General features: G+C 38.5%; 1 protein-coding gene across 6 annotated transcripts in view; it reads right to left on the reverse strand.

Annotated features, from left to right (window-relative positions):
• APAF1 (apoptotic peptidase activating factor 1) overlaps nt 1-16,027 on the reverse strand; it is an 85,515-nt gene that overhangs the window by 7,332 nt on the left and 62,156 nt on the right. For all 6 annotated transcript variants that reach the window (XM_041738299.1, XM_041738300.1, XM_041738301.1 and 3 more), the window contains 5 exons: nt 14,754-14,870; nt 12,004-12,129; nt 4,309-4,428; nt 3,873-3,998; nt 2,080-2,205 (listed from right to left, as the gene is read on the reverse strand). In XM_041738299.1, the coding sequence (XP_041594233.1) occupies nt 2,080-2,205; nt 3,873-3,998; nt 4,309-4,428; nt 12,004-12,129; nt 14,754-14,870 (615 nt within the window). The remainder of the gene's footprint in view (nt 1-2,079; nt 2,206-3,872; nt 3,999-4,308; nt 4,429-12,003; nt 12,130-14,753; nt 14,871-16,027) is intronic.

The raw sequence follows: 16,027 nt of genomic DNA on the forward strand, positions 1-16,027 counted from the left end.
CACTCTCTCCTCTCCAAGTTTTTAAAAAGCACTAATTATAATAAAAATGCATCACTTAAAATATTTATCATTAACCGTAATCCAAAAAATAAAACAAGAGAACTTAGAACAACTGGTCAGAATACTGTGACTTTTTTCATTTAATAAAAAGAAAATAAGGGGATTCCTGGGTGACTCAGTGGTTTAGCGCCGCCTTCAGCCCAGGGTGTGATCCTGGAGTCCCAGGGCTCCCTGCATGAGCCTGCTTCTCCCTCTGCCTGTGTCTCTGGCTCTCTCTCTCTCTCTCTCTCTCTCTTTCTCTCTCTCTGGGTCTTTCATGAATAAATAAAATCTTTTTAAAAAATTAAAAAAAAAAGAAAATAATGAGAAAAGCAAGGAATAAACAAAAAAGGCCTAACAAACTACCTAAAAAAAAAAAAAAATCATACAATTCTAGTCCAGTATCTACCACTAAGAATGCTAACAGAGGTTGTTCAAACACCTAAAGTCATTCAAACATATTTTTTATATATATATATATATATATATAAACAAAAAAAAAATATTTTAAACAATAAGTTTTATAGGGTTTTATGTATTTATATATATATAAATATATACATATTCACATATTATATATATAAGAAATACCCAATTACTTACAGATGCTAATGTTTCCATTTATTTCCAACAGTAATTAACATATGAGCAGTACTCTTATTTTTCAAATAAATGCCCAACAAAATAGGAAAAAAGAAATACAGAGGCATAAACAAGAAAGGAAAATAACTAAAACCATCATTTGTAAATGTTCCCCAGAAAATCTAAGAGAATCAAATGTAGAAACTCATTAGAAAGAATTCAAAAAAAGAAAAAAGAAAATTCGGTAAGATAGCTAGTTACACACACACACACACACACACACACGCACACACAGTTTTCCTACATTTTGAATAATCAAGTAGAAAAACAATTTTGTTTAATGTGCTTAAAAAAGTTTTTTTTAATAACATGCATTTAAACAAAGAGAATTTGTTTCCTCAGGAGTTTTTTTTTTTTTTTTTAAGATTTTATTCATTTATTCATGAGAGACACAGAGAGAGAGAGGCAGAGACACAGGCAGAGGGAGAAGCAGGCTCCATGCAGGGAGCCCAATGTGGGACTCGATTCTCGGTCTCCAGGATCAGGCCCTGAGCTGAAGGCAGCTCGAAACCACTGAGCCACCCGGGCTGCCCTCCTCAGGAGTTTTTGAAAAATGAAATATTCCTTCATAACTGGTAAAGGAGCATTCTCATCCAAGAATGAGAACTCAGAGCAAAATGAGTATTTCCAAAGCAGCCCTGCCACTTCAGTTGATGTGGCACTTATTAGAAGAGTATACAGAAAGTTGGTTACTTAGTCCTCAAGCAGAATTTTAATTGTCCTGGAAAGCCTATCTGATAACACCTCCATTCCTGCAAACTGCATACTCTCTCATGAATTTTAAATCTTCCTTTGTAAACAAGGAAAAAAGAAAAAGGATCGTCCTCAAATATGCTGATTACCTAATACCACCTCACTCCCCAAACTTTTCCCATCAACTGTCCAATCCTTCTAACACAACCAGAGGCAGGCAGTCCCATGAGGACTGCAGTCCACTCTAAATGTGGACTATCTAACGGATATGATTTCATTAAGAGATATTTTCTTTCAGTGCTGAAAACAGCAGAATTTGCTGTTTATTCATTTATAATCTAGTTAACGATTTATAAAATTATTTTTCTCAAATTCTGCCATTATAAACAACTTTTGGTTCAGGTCCAAGAATTCTGATGAATCATTCTCAAGCAAAGAACAACCAACCAATTGCAAATAACATGGGCATTTGCCTCCTCACACGCACAGACTAACTCAACACTTCAGTCTAACTAAAATGAATTTTCTGCAGAGGAGTGCAGCTGTGAACAAAACATGCATAGGAAACAAAGCAAACAATGCTTCATTCAACCAGAACTCCAAGGCCTATGCTTCCCAGTCACATGAAGAAAGGTCTCCAATGTGGTAAAAAGCATTAGCCAAGGCTACAAAAGAACACTGCTTTCATGTCAGCAAACATCCTACCCTGATTTCTCCATTGTCATCTCCAGTCGCCAACAGGGTACTGTCCACAGAGAAGACAGAGCAGCGCACACAGCCCTTGTGGCCCCTCAATTCATGAAGAGGTGAAAGAAGTTCAAAACTCCAAATCTGGAAGGCAATTAGGATTGTTTAGGAAGAGTAAATACACTCAAAATAAGTACTTGCAAAACCTGCCCTGAGGGCTAGTTAGCCATAAATTATATGGAACTTCCAATCATATGGAAGTTCTAACATTCAAGAGTTCATAAATTTTCATTAGAGGCCCAAGTTCTAACTTGGAACGTTCTTTTTTTCTGACTTTCCCTTTAATTACTCAAGTGAACTTCAGCTCAAGGACCAAAATCATAGCTTTTTTAACTTTAGACTTAACAAGAAAGAATAGCAAATCAGTTAAAAGCAGTCTGTAGAGTGAAGCCAACTTCAGTTTGAGTCCTGGCTCCCCTACACTGACAAGTTCCTTGTGTCCTAGGACAACCCACATAAGCTTCTCTAGCTTCAGTCTCTACACCTGTACAATGGGACAACAGTACCTACGGTGTGAAGATTAAATGAGATAATAGTGAAATTCCTAGCACAGGGCTAATATATACAGCAAGTGTTCTTTAAAAGTTAGTCACTATACTATCCTACTGTCTTGGCAACCAAAGTGCTATTTTTTCCTTTCCAATACTCTCCCTTGTGGTTCTGTCATCACCATTTAACAAGAATTTACTGAAATTACCATGTTCCCAGCACCGTGAGCTAAGAACTGACGGTACAAAGATGAACTGGATTCAGTCCCTATCCTTGAAAACTTTATAGTTTAATCAGGAATACAGACTTATGAGCTATTAAGTGAAGTTATATGATGTAAATGCCTAAGAAACATGAGTAATATGTAATGGAACACTGAAGGTAGAGCAGCTAACCCTGCCTGAGGGCCAGGAAACAGTTCACTGAAGAACTATATGAACTTCTAAGAATGAGTCATAATGCTTTGAGGTAAAAAAAAGGAGAAATTTGTGTCAAGCCAAAGTTAACCATGTGCACAGATGATAGAGGTAAAAGTAGCCTGGCACAGAGGGAACAATGTAGCAGAAAGAGATGGTCACGGGAAAAGGAGTATGGCTTATAAACCATCAGGTCACAGAGGTATTTCAACTGGAGACTCAGTGGTAGGGTAGATAAACTAGAGGACGCGTAGACCAGAGGCAGGTCCACCAATGAAGGAGGAGAGCCTAATCCTATGGGTGGGGGCAAGGAGGAGAAGAATGAGCCAAGGAACACTGAGGAGTAATCAACAGAGCATGAAAGACAGGACAGAGTCCCACACAATGGCTTGTAGTTTGGAAAGACAGGTAGATAATAAGGTAATTAACAAAGATGGAGAAAAGAGAAGAGAATAGAATAGTCAAAGTCCCCAACCAGGCAACATGATTTCACTGGAATGTGATTTCCAGAAGTATCAACTTACATCAATTACATTAACATTTACTGTGGATGTGCAATTAAATGTAAATCCCTTTCAGTGCTTTATATTGCCTATAATATATAGTAGAAACTGCACTTTGTTAGTTATAGACAAAAAGTCCTCAGTAAGGCAGAAATCAAAAGTCCTCAATGTTATTCATTTATCTATTTGACACAAACTAAATGCCAAAAGGCATCCTCCAAAAAAATCAGAAAACATGAGACAGACATGTAAACAGAAATTTATTATTATATACATCATCTGGACTCATAATACATAACTAATACCAAACTTTAATGCATCACATTTTAATTAATTGACCTACCTTCGCAGTCTTATCTGCAGATGTAGATGAAAACTTGGTAGCATCAGGAGAAATATCACAAGAAAGTACTGTATCCTGGTGACAGACAAAGTCTTTTTCTATTCTTCCAGTAATAATACTCCATATCTTCCAAAAAAAATTCAGAAGTTGACACTTTTAAGAATATTTTGTATTACTGAGCACAACTGTCTAGAATACATATCTATAAAACAAGAGTTTTATTTAGCACACTGGTTGTTCTGACCTCTTTAAGTGCCCTTTAGTACAGGTGCTCATAAAAACACAGCAGATGTAGATGACTGCAGTAAACAGAAACAGGCATGAGAAAATAGAAATTTAAAAATTTAAATACTTACCATCCACCAGCTTTCAGCTTTCAAAGTATAATCATTACAATATTAGAATACTTAAAAAAAAAATCTATACTTCAAATTACCTTTACTGTTCCATCAAATGACCAGGAAAGCAGTTTTGAATTTTTCAGGAGCTTAAAGTCTTTCACAGTTTCCTGATGGGCTTGTAGGAAGACATATTCCTCTGACTGCCAATTCCATACCTGAATATCAAAGAAATAAGTCTGTTATAACCCTCTCCTCACAATATCCCAATGGAGGAATGGGGTAATATGTGTTCAACTGCCTAACATCCTTTGTTCTCATGGCATTTTAATAAAGCAAATTAGAGTACTGAGAAAGAATATGGTATTCCGATTTTACAGACAGAGAAGAGAAAAACTGGGATTAATTACCTTGCACAGGGGCAAAACAGAATATTTTTCCTCTCAAATAAAATTCATTTTCTTCAGTTGCTTGGAGAGCAGTTAATGATACCAGAAGACAGAGAAAAGCCACAATATGCTAGTGAGCTCACCATCTGATTAAATTTTCCAGAGAAAATTATCTCTATTACAAATTCAGTTTCCTAAGCCCCACAAGCTAGGCCAAGACTGAAGATTCTAGCTCCACTGAAGCTACTGAATCCTCCTGACCCTCCTGCTAGGGAAGGTCAGCTGACCAGAGCACTTCAAACCAAGTCACAGAATGTCTAAGTTTCAGAGATCTTAGCTATCCCCTAATGCAATCCTCAAACTGACATTATTTTTCACACAGAGCTCCAGGAAGAATTCCTCAGGCAAGGGAAGGAGAAGAAATTGAAATGATGGAGATAGTGCATTCAGAGTGGGCTTGAGGTATGGGCTGGAAGTATGACTCACAACCTGAGAAGGGCATTTCAAACAAAGGGAATGAGTGCTTGAATTAAAGCACACAAACAGGAAAACAGGGAAAGACTATGGGGAGCGGTTTACAGTTCAATGTGGCTAAAATACAGGATAGCAAAAGAAACCAAAAAAAAAAAAAAAAAAAGGCTAGGAAGATATTCAAAAAAACCAGCCCAGTGAGCCTGATGAAGCTGGATGTCTAAGCTGTGGGCAATCGGGCAGACTGCAACAGAATTTTCTGCTGTTGTTTTTTAAAATCAGGAATAAAAAGATAAAGAAAAATCAGCAACTACCACAGGTGGGCACATTAGTGATATTCTGGGTCAAGTTTTTGCCTGGTGAAGGTTCAATAGTAGGCTTTTCCTATCAGGCTTAGACAAAACTGTAAAAGAAACAATACTTCTCTCCTCCCCTTTCTTTACTCCTTTATCCTCCCCACTCAGCAGCCACCCTCCCCAATGAGCCCTGGCTCTCAGATCTCTCTCTTCTGTCTCAAGTTATCGTTCACAGAAGCAGGTTATTAGAAGCAGGGTATCTGTAGGAGAACAAGGGGACCCTAAGAAGGAGCTGGAAGGAAGAGAAATTTTAAAGAGAATGAATTAGGAATTTCAAGCACTTGAAGAACTCAAGGAGATACACTGGGGAAAGGGGAAGAAACAGGCCTTCTGGCTCCCCAAATTTTTTCAGAAAGGAAAGGCACTCTGTGTGAATACCCATAAAATACCCTGGACCACTTCCACTAGGAACTTTCTGGCTCACTCCTACTTTCTGGGCTTTACTAGAGAATCAGTGGCTACTATTAATAGCCCTTCCTGAATGACCAGCACTGCCATTCCCAGCTGTGTCGGATTCAGTTTCAACACTGATGTAGATTCTTACTGCTGCCCTCCACATGAAGAAGTCAGAACACATTCCTCAATAGATATAACACAAAATTTGACAACTGCTAAGGGAAGATTAAGAATAGCCTTAGCTGTTTTTGCTGCAGAAGCTTTCTGATAAGGTAGTGATGACAGGAACTTTTTTTTATTGGACTCAAACACACTGTACTAACAGATTACCTTAATATAACAGCTAAACGGGATCTCTGGGTGGCGCAGCGGTTTAGCGCCTGCCTTTGGCCCGGGGCGCGATCCTGGAGACCCGGGATCGAATCCCATATCGGGCTCCCGGTGCATGGAGCCTGCTTCTCCCTCTGCCTGTGTCTCTGCCTCTCTCTCTCTCTCTGTGACTATCATAAATAAATAAATAAATAAATTTAAAAATATATATATAACAGCTAAACTTTCACCAGCATTAGCCAAATGTATTAAGGTTGAGTTTGGGCATGTCTCTACCCTTAGATATAATTTTTGCAATGTATATACAAAACTTTTTCTGTGGTATAAATAATAAAATTTAAATTTTAAAAATTCTGAAGAATCTTTTTATACCTGCAAGAGTCAACATATTCTCAAATACTGGCTCAGGTGAATATGGCTACTACTTGGGCTTTATTTATCTCAAGAGAAAGGATCAAAAATTACCAAAGGAAGACCTCATCAGTTTTCACAACAGTAGGTACTATTAACAGGTGAGTTGATTTTTCAAATCTTGGCAAGAACTTTAATTCAGCTCAACAAAGACTTACTGCACTCCTACTACTAAATTCTAGGCAGGCACGCTGGGGATCCAAAGATGAATTAAAAAAAACTTTGAAAACAGCAACTATGTGACATGTATATGTAGATTTGTTAACAGATTTGTTAACTTAATCACTATAATTACTTCACAATGTGCACCTATTATATCAAATCATCATGCATATCTAAAACATAATACATTTTTGTCACTTAACACCTCAACAAAGCTATGGGAGTAGGACAAACTTCCAAGAATTATTTACTAAAAAATTAAAACAAAAACCCAACCAGTCAATTCTTGGGAATACCCACCAAAAGTTTTATTACATGAATGTGTATTCATTAAAATATTTTAAATGTAAGAAGTATTCTGAGTAGAAGAGAAAAAGAAGATGAAACACCACTTAACTCCTATTTCTAAAAATAATCTAACTCCAATACTAAAAATATTCCTAGAAATTATTTCTCCCCCTGGCTGAGAATATCTGATGTTCAAGTAGGTCATTAAACCTATGAATTTAGCTTCTGACAGAAAAACTGTACAGTATACAATGTCTCAGCAGAATTCCATCAGATGCAGTTTAGTTTTACTCATTTCAAAGCCATCTAGAGAGGAAGAAAGGTGAATATCACACAGAGTTTCATAGCTAATACACCAGTATCATGGTAGCCTGCACCAAGTTTCTGCACTGAAAGCAAATTTCATTCCAATCATACAGAACTCACAAAGACATAACAAGATAGTTTTTAGGGGGGATCCCTGGGTGGCTCAGCAGTTTAGCGCCTGCCTCCGGCCCAGGGCACGATCCTGGAGACCCAAGATCAAGTCCCACATCAGGCTCCCTGAATGGAGCCTGCTTCTCCCTCTGCCTATGTCTTTGCTTCTCTCTCTCTCTCTCTCTCTCTCTCTCTCTCTCTCTCTCTGTGTGTGTGTGTCTCATGAATAAATAAATAAAGTTAGACGAAAAAAAAGATCAAAATCCTAACTTGGAAAAAAAATAGTTTTTTTTAACTTTTTTTTTTCTTTAAATTTAGGGCCGAGAAACCATTAGGATTTTTTTTTTTTTAATGATAGTCACACAGAGAGAGAGAGGGGCAGAGCCACAGGCAGAGGGAGAAGCAGGCTCCATGCACCAGGAGCCCCACGTGGGATTCGATCCCGGGTCTCCGGGATCGCGCCCTGGGCCAAAGGCAGGCGCCAAGCCGCCGCACCACCCAGGGATCCCTTTTTTTAACTTTTATTTAAATAATCTCTACCCCCCAACGTGGGGCTCAAACTCACAACCCCAAGATCAAGAGTCATCTAGGTGCCAAATACTTTTTAACACTCTAAGTATTGGTCAAAATAGTTTTTAATACTATAAGTATTGCTACTACAGGAAATATATATTAAATAAAAGTAGAGTAACTTCTTTTGAACATATGCATTTATTATCTCCTTCACTTCTAAAATTCTACAATGACAAATTGAATGGGAATGAAGACAACAAAATGTTAGAGCCTGAAAAGCAGGACAATGGTAACTGACTTAACAGAACCAAGAAAACAGAATCCTAAAAGCATTAGAGAAAGACAAAAAAAAAAAAAAATGGATAGTACAGAACTCACCAAATGCTCAGAAACTGCTGAGGTCTCTGAGGACATCAGAGGTGGGAATGAGGGTGGGGTGAGGATCAGAACTATGAGCAATTGTGGGAAGATGGCAAACCATGCAGGCGTAGTTTTTTTTTTTTTAATCTCCCTGAAGTCTCCATTAAAAGTAGACGAAGCAATTAAAATAGCAAAACCAAAAATGCAGGGACAACACTAACAAAACTATGTTCATTGATGAAGTATCCCCATAAACTGCAAGATGCGAGTGGGGACAAACTGAGGGCTGCAAGACTTGCATCCTAGCATCTAAATGGGAAGAAGCAGAGAACATGGAGAGTCTGACAGAACTAAAAACAAGAGAATTCCAAAAAAGCCAAGTGACATTCACTTGAACGTGCAGTGGACCAACGGCAGAGCCGCAATAGACACTGCGTGCAAGGTGACTATACTATAGTCTGGAAGGGCTAGACCAGCCTGGGACCTAGGAACTCTCAATATTAACCAGAATAACTCTTTTTTTGTTTTTGTTTGTTTGCACAAAATGCCCATTTAATCACTTTGAAACCTCTAACATTATTCAGTGTCTGTTAAATAGAACCAACAATGCTGGATCTGTTTAAATTACAAGAAAAAAAATCACTGGGCACCAACCCAGTGATTATAATCAGCCAGGCTGGCCACAAGGATGAGGGAATGGGAGAGGAGAAGACACCCCTGGGCAGGTGGTGGGGTGCCAGGAAGGGCCAGGGGAGAGAAAGAAAAGAGGGCTCCCAGATGGGAGAGGACTGTCCTAATGGGAGGGGTGCAAAAGGAGCATGAGAAGACGGAGACTTAAGGGGGCAGAACAGGTCAGTGCACAGTGCTGGAAGGGGCTCAGTGCCACCGCCTGCCCACCCTGGGCATTTGGAGAACCCTATAGTGATGAGGAGAAACTGCCGGGAATAGAATCCAAATTGAGTAAAACAGGATGAGGGCAGCAAAGGAAAGAGAAGGTCTAAATAAAAATAAAGGAAGGAACAGAGCAAAGCAATCTCATAACAACAAAGATGTATTTTTTTAATAAATTTATTTTTTATTGGTGTTCAATTTACCAACATACAGAATAACACCCAGTGCTCATCCTGTCAAGTGCCCCCCTCAGTGCCCGTCACCCATTCACCCCCATCCCCCACCCTCCTCCCCTTCCACCACCCCTAGTTCGTTTCCCAGAGTTAGGAGTCTTTATGTTCTGTCTCCCTTTCTGATATTTCCTACCCATTTCTTCTCCCTTCCCTTCTATTCCCTTTCACTATTATTTATATTCCCCAAATGAATGAGAACATATAATGTTTGTCCTCCGATTGACTTACTTCACTCAGCATAATACCCTCCAGTTCCATCCACGTTGAAGCAAATGGTGGGTATTTGTCGTTTCTAATGGCTAATATTCCATTGTATACATAGACCACATCTTCTTTATCCATTCATCTTTCGATGGACACCGAGGCTCCTTCCACAGTTTGGCTATTGTGGACATTGCTGCTATGAACATTGGGGTGCAGGTGTCCCGGCGTTTCATTGCATCTGAATCTTTGGGGTAAATCCCCAACAGTGCAATTGCTGGGTCGTAGGACAGGTCTATTTTTAACTCTTTGAGGAACCTCCACACAGTTTTCCAGAGTGGCTGCACCAGTTCACATTCCCACCACCAGTGTAAGAGGGTTCCCTTTTCTCCGCATCCTCTCCAACATTTGTGGTTTCCTGCCTTGTTAATTTTCCCCATTCTCACTGGGGTGAGGTGGTATCTCATTGTGGTTTTGATTTGTATTTCCCTGATGGCAAGTGATGCAGAGCATTTTCTCATGTGCATGTTGACCATGTCTATGTCTTCCTCTGTGAGATTTCTCTTCATGTCTTTTGCCCATTGCATAATTGGATTGTTTGTTTCTTTGGTGTTGAGTTTAATAAGTTCTTTATAGATCTTGGAAACTAGCCCTTTATCTGATACGTCATTTGCAAATATCTTCTCCCATTCTGTAGGTTGTCTTTTAGTTTTGTTGACTGTGTCCTTTGCTGCGCAAAAGCTTCTTATCTTGATGAAGTCCCAATAGTTCATTTTTGCTTTTGTTTCTTTTGCCTTCGTGGATGTATCTTGCAAGAAGTTACTGTGGCCGAGTTCAAAAAGGGTGTTGCCTGTGTTCTCCTCTAGGATTTTGATGGAATCTTGTCTCACATTTAGATCTTTCATCCATTTTGAGTTTATCTTTGTGTATGAAAGAGAGTGGTCTAGTTTCATTCTTCTGCATGTGGATGTCCAATTTTCCCAGCACCATTTATTGAAGAGACTGTCTTTCTTCCAATGGATAGTCTTTCCTCCTTTATCGAATATTAGTTGACCATAAAGTTCAGGGTCCACTTCTGGGTTCTCTATTCTGTTCCATTGATCTATGTGTCTGTTTTTGTGCCAGTACCACACTGTCTTGATGACCACAGCTTTGTAGTACAACCTGAAATCTGGCATTGTGATGCCCCCAGCTATGGTTTTCTTTTTTAAAATTCCCCTGGCTATTCGGGGTCTTTTCTGATTCCACACAAATCTTAAAATAATTTGTTCTAACTCTCTGAAGAAAGTCCATGGTATTTTGATAGGGATTGCATTAAACGTGTAAACTGCCCTGGGTAACATTGACATTTTCACAATATTAATTCTGCCAATCCATGAGCATGGAATATTTTTCCATCTCTTTGTATCTTCCTCAATTTCTTTCAGAAGTGTTCTATAGTTATTAGGGTATAGATCCTTTATCTCTTTGGAAGAACAAAGATGTATTTTTAATGCTTCATGAAAACAACAGAGGGAGGAGTTGGAGAGTTACAAAGCTAGAAATGTTGGCCTCCTCCACTCTTTCAAAGAGTTCAGAAAAACTAATTTTGTATAAAAAAGGAAAGAACCATCATTGAATACAAAGTTACTATGAGAAAAAAAGAGAATACAGTGCAGAAAATGCTCCTCCAGACAATGAGAGCAAACCAGAGGGAAGACTCTAAATTAAAAGGCACCAGCACAACTGAGGACAGAATTATAGTTTTGAGAACAAGGGGATCAAGTGAATGAAGGTTTACACACTAAACAAGGAGATCCTACACCTACTCCAGTTCTCTTCCCCACTTAGTTCTAAGAACCTGTCAGCCAGATTCATAACCTCCAGGCAGAAAGACCAGAAGATTCCTCTGGAGGAATCTGATAAGACCAGGACAAAAGACCTAAAGATACTGACAACAAAGATTCCCCATCCAGATCATTTTTCAGAAAAGGTCTCAGTCAACACATAAGAGCTTTCAACTAGCCTCTTAGTGTATTCTGGTAGCTAATGATCACCACATAGCTGAGGAAAACCTTTAAAACAAGAGGCCAGGGGCGCTTGGGTGGCTTAGTCCGTTGAGGGTCTGCCTTTGGCTCAGGTCATGATCTCAGGGTACTGCTCAGTGGGAGCCTGCTTCTCCCTCTCCCTCTGCCCATCCTCCCCACTCATGGTCTCAGAAAAATATGAAACATGAATGGGCTTCATCTAATTCTATGTGCATAATCTGAATGTATGGCCAAAGTAATATGATCTTAAAGAAATGTTTAAAATGCACACCAGATCTGAGCCACAACTAAAGTGTTCCTTTGCTAGAGTCAATATTATATATGCTGGAACTTAATCCTTCCCCTCACCTGAATTGAAGAATCATCAGAGCTTGAAATAAGAGTCTTCCCATCATCTGTGAACTGGATGTGCCGCACAGTTTTCTTGTGCCCAATCCTGGATTGGAAGATTCTGTTGTTTAGGAGTTCTAAAATCTTCAAAATAGAAAACCACAGATATTAGGGTCAAGAAATTCAGCTACACCCAGGAATTACACCCAAAGACATTTAATTAAAATTAAACTACAGAGGGCAGCCCTGGTGGCTCAGCAGTTTAGTGTCGCCTTCAGCCCAGGGTGTGATCCTGGGGTCCCGGGATCGAGTCCCACGTCAGGCTCCCTGCATGGAGCCTGCTTCTCCCTCTGCCTGTGTCTCTGCCTCTCTCTCTCTCTCTCTCTGTGTCTCTCATGAATAAATAAATTTTTAAAAACTCTTTAACAAAAAAAATTTTTTTAATTTAAAAAATTTTTTAAAATTTAAGCTACAGAAAGGAATAAAATTTCCATCTCACAGTGCTTTCATTTTAATTAAAGACATACAAATGAGTGGTACATATATACACGCAAATGCATGCATGCACATATATATCCTAAAATAATACACTCACTGGAATGACCAGAGAGCAGTAGGAACCAGTGGTCCTTCTGAGAACTCAGCTACACAATTCATCAAATAAGTGGCAGCCTGGACTCAGCCTCCAAGAAGAAAATGACATTTAAGATGGATGAGAGAGGGATGCCTGGGTGGCTAAACGGTTGAGCGTCTGCCTTTGGCCCAGGGCGTGATCCTGGAGACCTGGGATCAAGTCCCACATCGGGCTTCCTGCATGGAGCCTGCTTCTCCCTCTGCCTATGTCTCTCATGAATAAATAAATAAAATCTTAAAAAAAAAAAAAAAAAAAAAAAGATGGATGAGAGAAAAAAATTCCAGATGAGAGACATGGCAAGCTCTTTATTAAACAACACATACAAGGAAAGATAGGGGGTGATGAGGGAAGTAAGTAGCAGAAAAGAGAGGAGTAGGCTGGGGGAAGTACACTGAGAAGACTTAAAAGGGCTAACCAAATGCAAAGTTTAAGAAAGTGGTAACAGAACTCAAAAACTAATGACTTATGTCAAAAAGGCTTTCAAGTGAACTCACCAAAAACAAAACAAAACAAGTTCTTTTGCCCAAATTAAATGTACTCAAGGAAGCCTAAGGAAAATACAAATGATGCTAATATAGGACATTATAGAAATTCAAACCTAACCTGTGTGTCTGATAAAAGGCAAACTGTGTGAGTGAGAGGGTTCCCCAATGAGCAGGACAGACCATCTTACAATTGCATAGGACAAACAAAGGCAGGCTAGCATCATAGTTGAACACCATGACTCAGAGACCCAGGGTTTGAATTCTAGTTCTGCCATTTACTGATTTAATGAAAGTTGTGGAAACTAGGAGTTCAGACATCTGTAAAACAGGAATAACATCACCTACCATCCAGGGCGTTATAGTAATTCCATAAAATAATATGATAAATACCTAAAAATGGTAGCTGTTATTATTTGATGATTCTATGCCCAACCACATGAAAATGTCATCTTACAGGTTAAACAGAGTTAAATATTGGTAATTAATAGTATTTATATTATTTTATGACTTTGAGGAGGACAGAGATATGGATGAGGCACATGTGTGTTTCCTGAATTATTTCCTTAAACTATCTCTATGGCTTATTTCAAGACATTTAGATAGTAAAAACAAAAAAAGTAGGGCTGGCTTGACAACAAGGTAAAAAGAAGAGAGGAAGCAAAGATCCTTTAAGAATGAATAATAATATACACCAATCTGAGACAGAAGACTGAGGGAAAACTAAGGTTCAGTCATAAATGTCAACGATCCCTTGCTAAAAAAACATCCATAATATGCTTTTTTCAGAACAGCACCCATCTTCAAAATAATTTTTCACAATGAAAAGAAACAAAACAAAACCTTAACTCAACCCATGCCAAATGGCCAAATATATAATACTGACATCACTTTCTAAATGCTCCCTTCTTCGCTCTGTCTATAAACACATAGTCTCCTCTTTGTGGGGCAATACAGACTGGAGAATATTTGTGTATCTAGTTATAAAATAAATCCAAAGTAAAATACATGTGGCTAGTGTCACAATTAATAAATTAAGAAATAATTTCAAAAAGTTTGGGTGAGAAAAGGAACCAATGTTCTTTGAAAAACTATTCTTCAACTAAAGACAGCGTGCTTTGTGATAAAATCATTTTTATTATACTTTTTTGGCATTTTTAAAGATCTATTTGGTCTTCTTTATCAAGGATTTCAGGTGGTAAAGAGGAATACTTCTAATACTAAGGTAGAACAGAAAGGGTTGGTGAAACAGGTAGGCATTAGGCAACCCTGCACAGACATCCCCAATGAACCTTATCAGAACCAAAATGGAAAAGACACCAAAGGCTGAGTCTCTAAGGAGAGAAAAAAAAATGCTCTTTGCACAGATAGCTAAGTCTCTGACAGTATTTGATATACTTGGAGAACAGCAAAACAACTAGGTAGACAATGAGAACACAAAGAGACAAAAGGTATGAGAGACAGTAGTAAAGGCAATCTGAAAAATACACCACCAACAGGATTGTAAGATGATTTTTAGGCTAACAGAAGACTAATGATTAATATACCACAGAAAGGTTTCTTTAGTGTAAGTCTACAACACCAGACACATAATTCATTTTAAATAAATAACTTCCCTGCACAGAAGGACTCTGAAGACTGGAACACAATACCTCAACGGCTCCATCTTCACCTCCAAATGCAATGTACTGAAGATGTGGACTTAGGCAACAGCAACTAACCTGAGCTTCAATCAGATAATCAATCTGACCTGTTTTTCCATTAATGAGCTAATGAAAAATAAGGCACAATCAGTTATGAGGCTGTAAGAGCAGTTTCTGTTTTTTAGAATAGAGACTTCAATTGAAAAAATAAAATGAAACACAGAAAATAACCAACAAGAGCTCCCAGGGGAACAACAAAGCCCTATCCTAGTCTCAGCAGCTGCATTTAGCACTTCACACCTTCATTTCATTTCACTTTTGTGGTTCAAATACATTTTCATAAAATAAAATGAGCTTTAAAGGTTTAAAAGCAGCTGCTGTGCCCACCACCTGAGACACATCTGTCTGATTTATAATCCCACAGCTAGCTCTGCACCCTGTTTTCCATTTCTTCACAAAGCCCATTTTAATAGGGTTATCGTTTGTTAAAGTATACTTTTTGGATATTTTTCAAGGGGGCTTGTGAAACGGGACTGAGGATACATAAAAGCCATATTCAAATAAAAATGGGTTTTATATCCTCTAAATTGCACACAAAACAATATAAATTAAGATTCTTTACCTTTTTGAGAGGAGGAGAAAGGAGCTTTGGAGAACCCATAAGCATAATCTGGGTGGCTGGACTTGCCTAATTTCATAATATGTACCAATGCCAATGATTATTTTTTTAAGTCTCATTAATAAAGTTCTCATTATTCGACTAAAATATGTGACCGGGGGGGGGATCCCTGGGTGGCTCAGCAGTTTGGCGCCTGCCTTTGGCCCAGGGCGTGATCCTGGAGTCCCAGGATCGAGTCCCATGTCGAGCTCCCTGCATGGAGCCTGCTTCTCCCTCTGCCTGTGTCTCTGCCTCTCTCTCTCTTTCATGAATAAATAAATAAAAATCTTAAAAAAAAAAATGTGACCAGAGAAACTACTTCTCAAGCTTGAATCAACTGTCAGCTATCTCTATTACATTCTAAAAGTCTTAAATCATTTCTCAACATGAAATAAGCAGTCATATTTGTTTCAGGTACAAAGATTACAGGGGATCGATCAAGGTAGCCTTTATTTTACAACATCTTACCCAGCAGATTCTGATCTATTAGGTATTCAAAATGAGACTGAATTGCTAAAAGCTGAATTTATCTTCATTCTCTCAATTTATGAATTATATGAATTATTCTTCATTCTCTCATTGTCCATATTTTCCTAAGTAGTGACTAAAAATGTTTTGTTCATTT

Source organism: Vulpes lagopus, chromosome 23 (assembly GCF_018345385.1).
Source record: "Vulpes lagopus strain Blue_001 chromosome 23, ASM1834538v1, whole genome shotgun sequence".
NCBI classification, from domain to species: Eukaryota; Metazoa; Chordata; class Mammalia; order Carnivora; family Canidae; genus Vulpes; species Vulpes lagopus.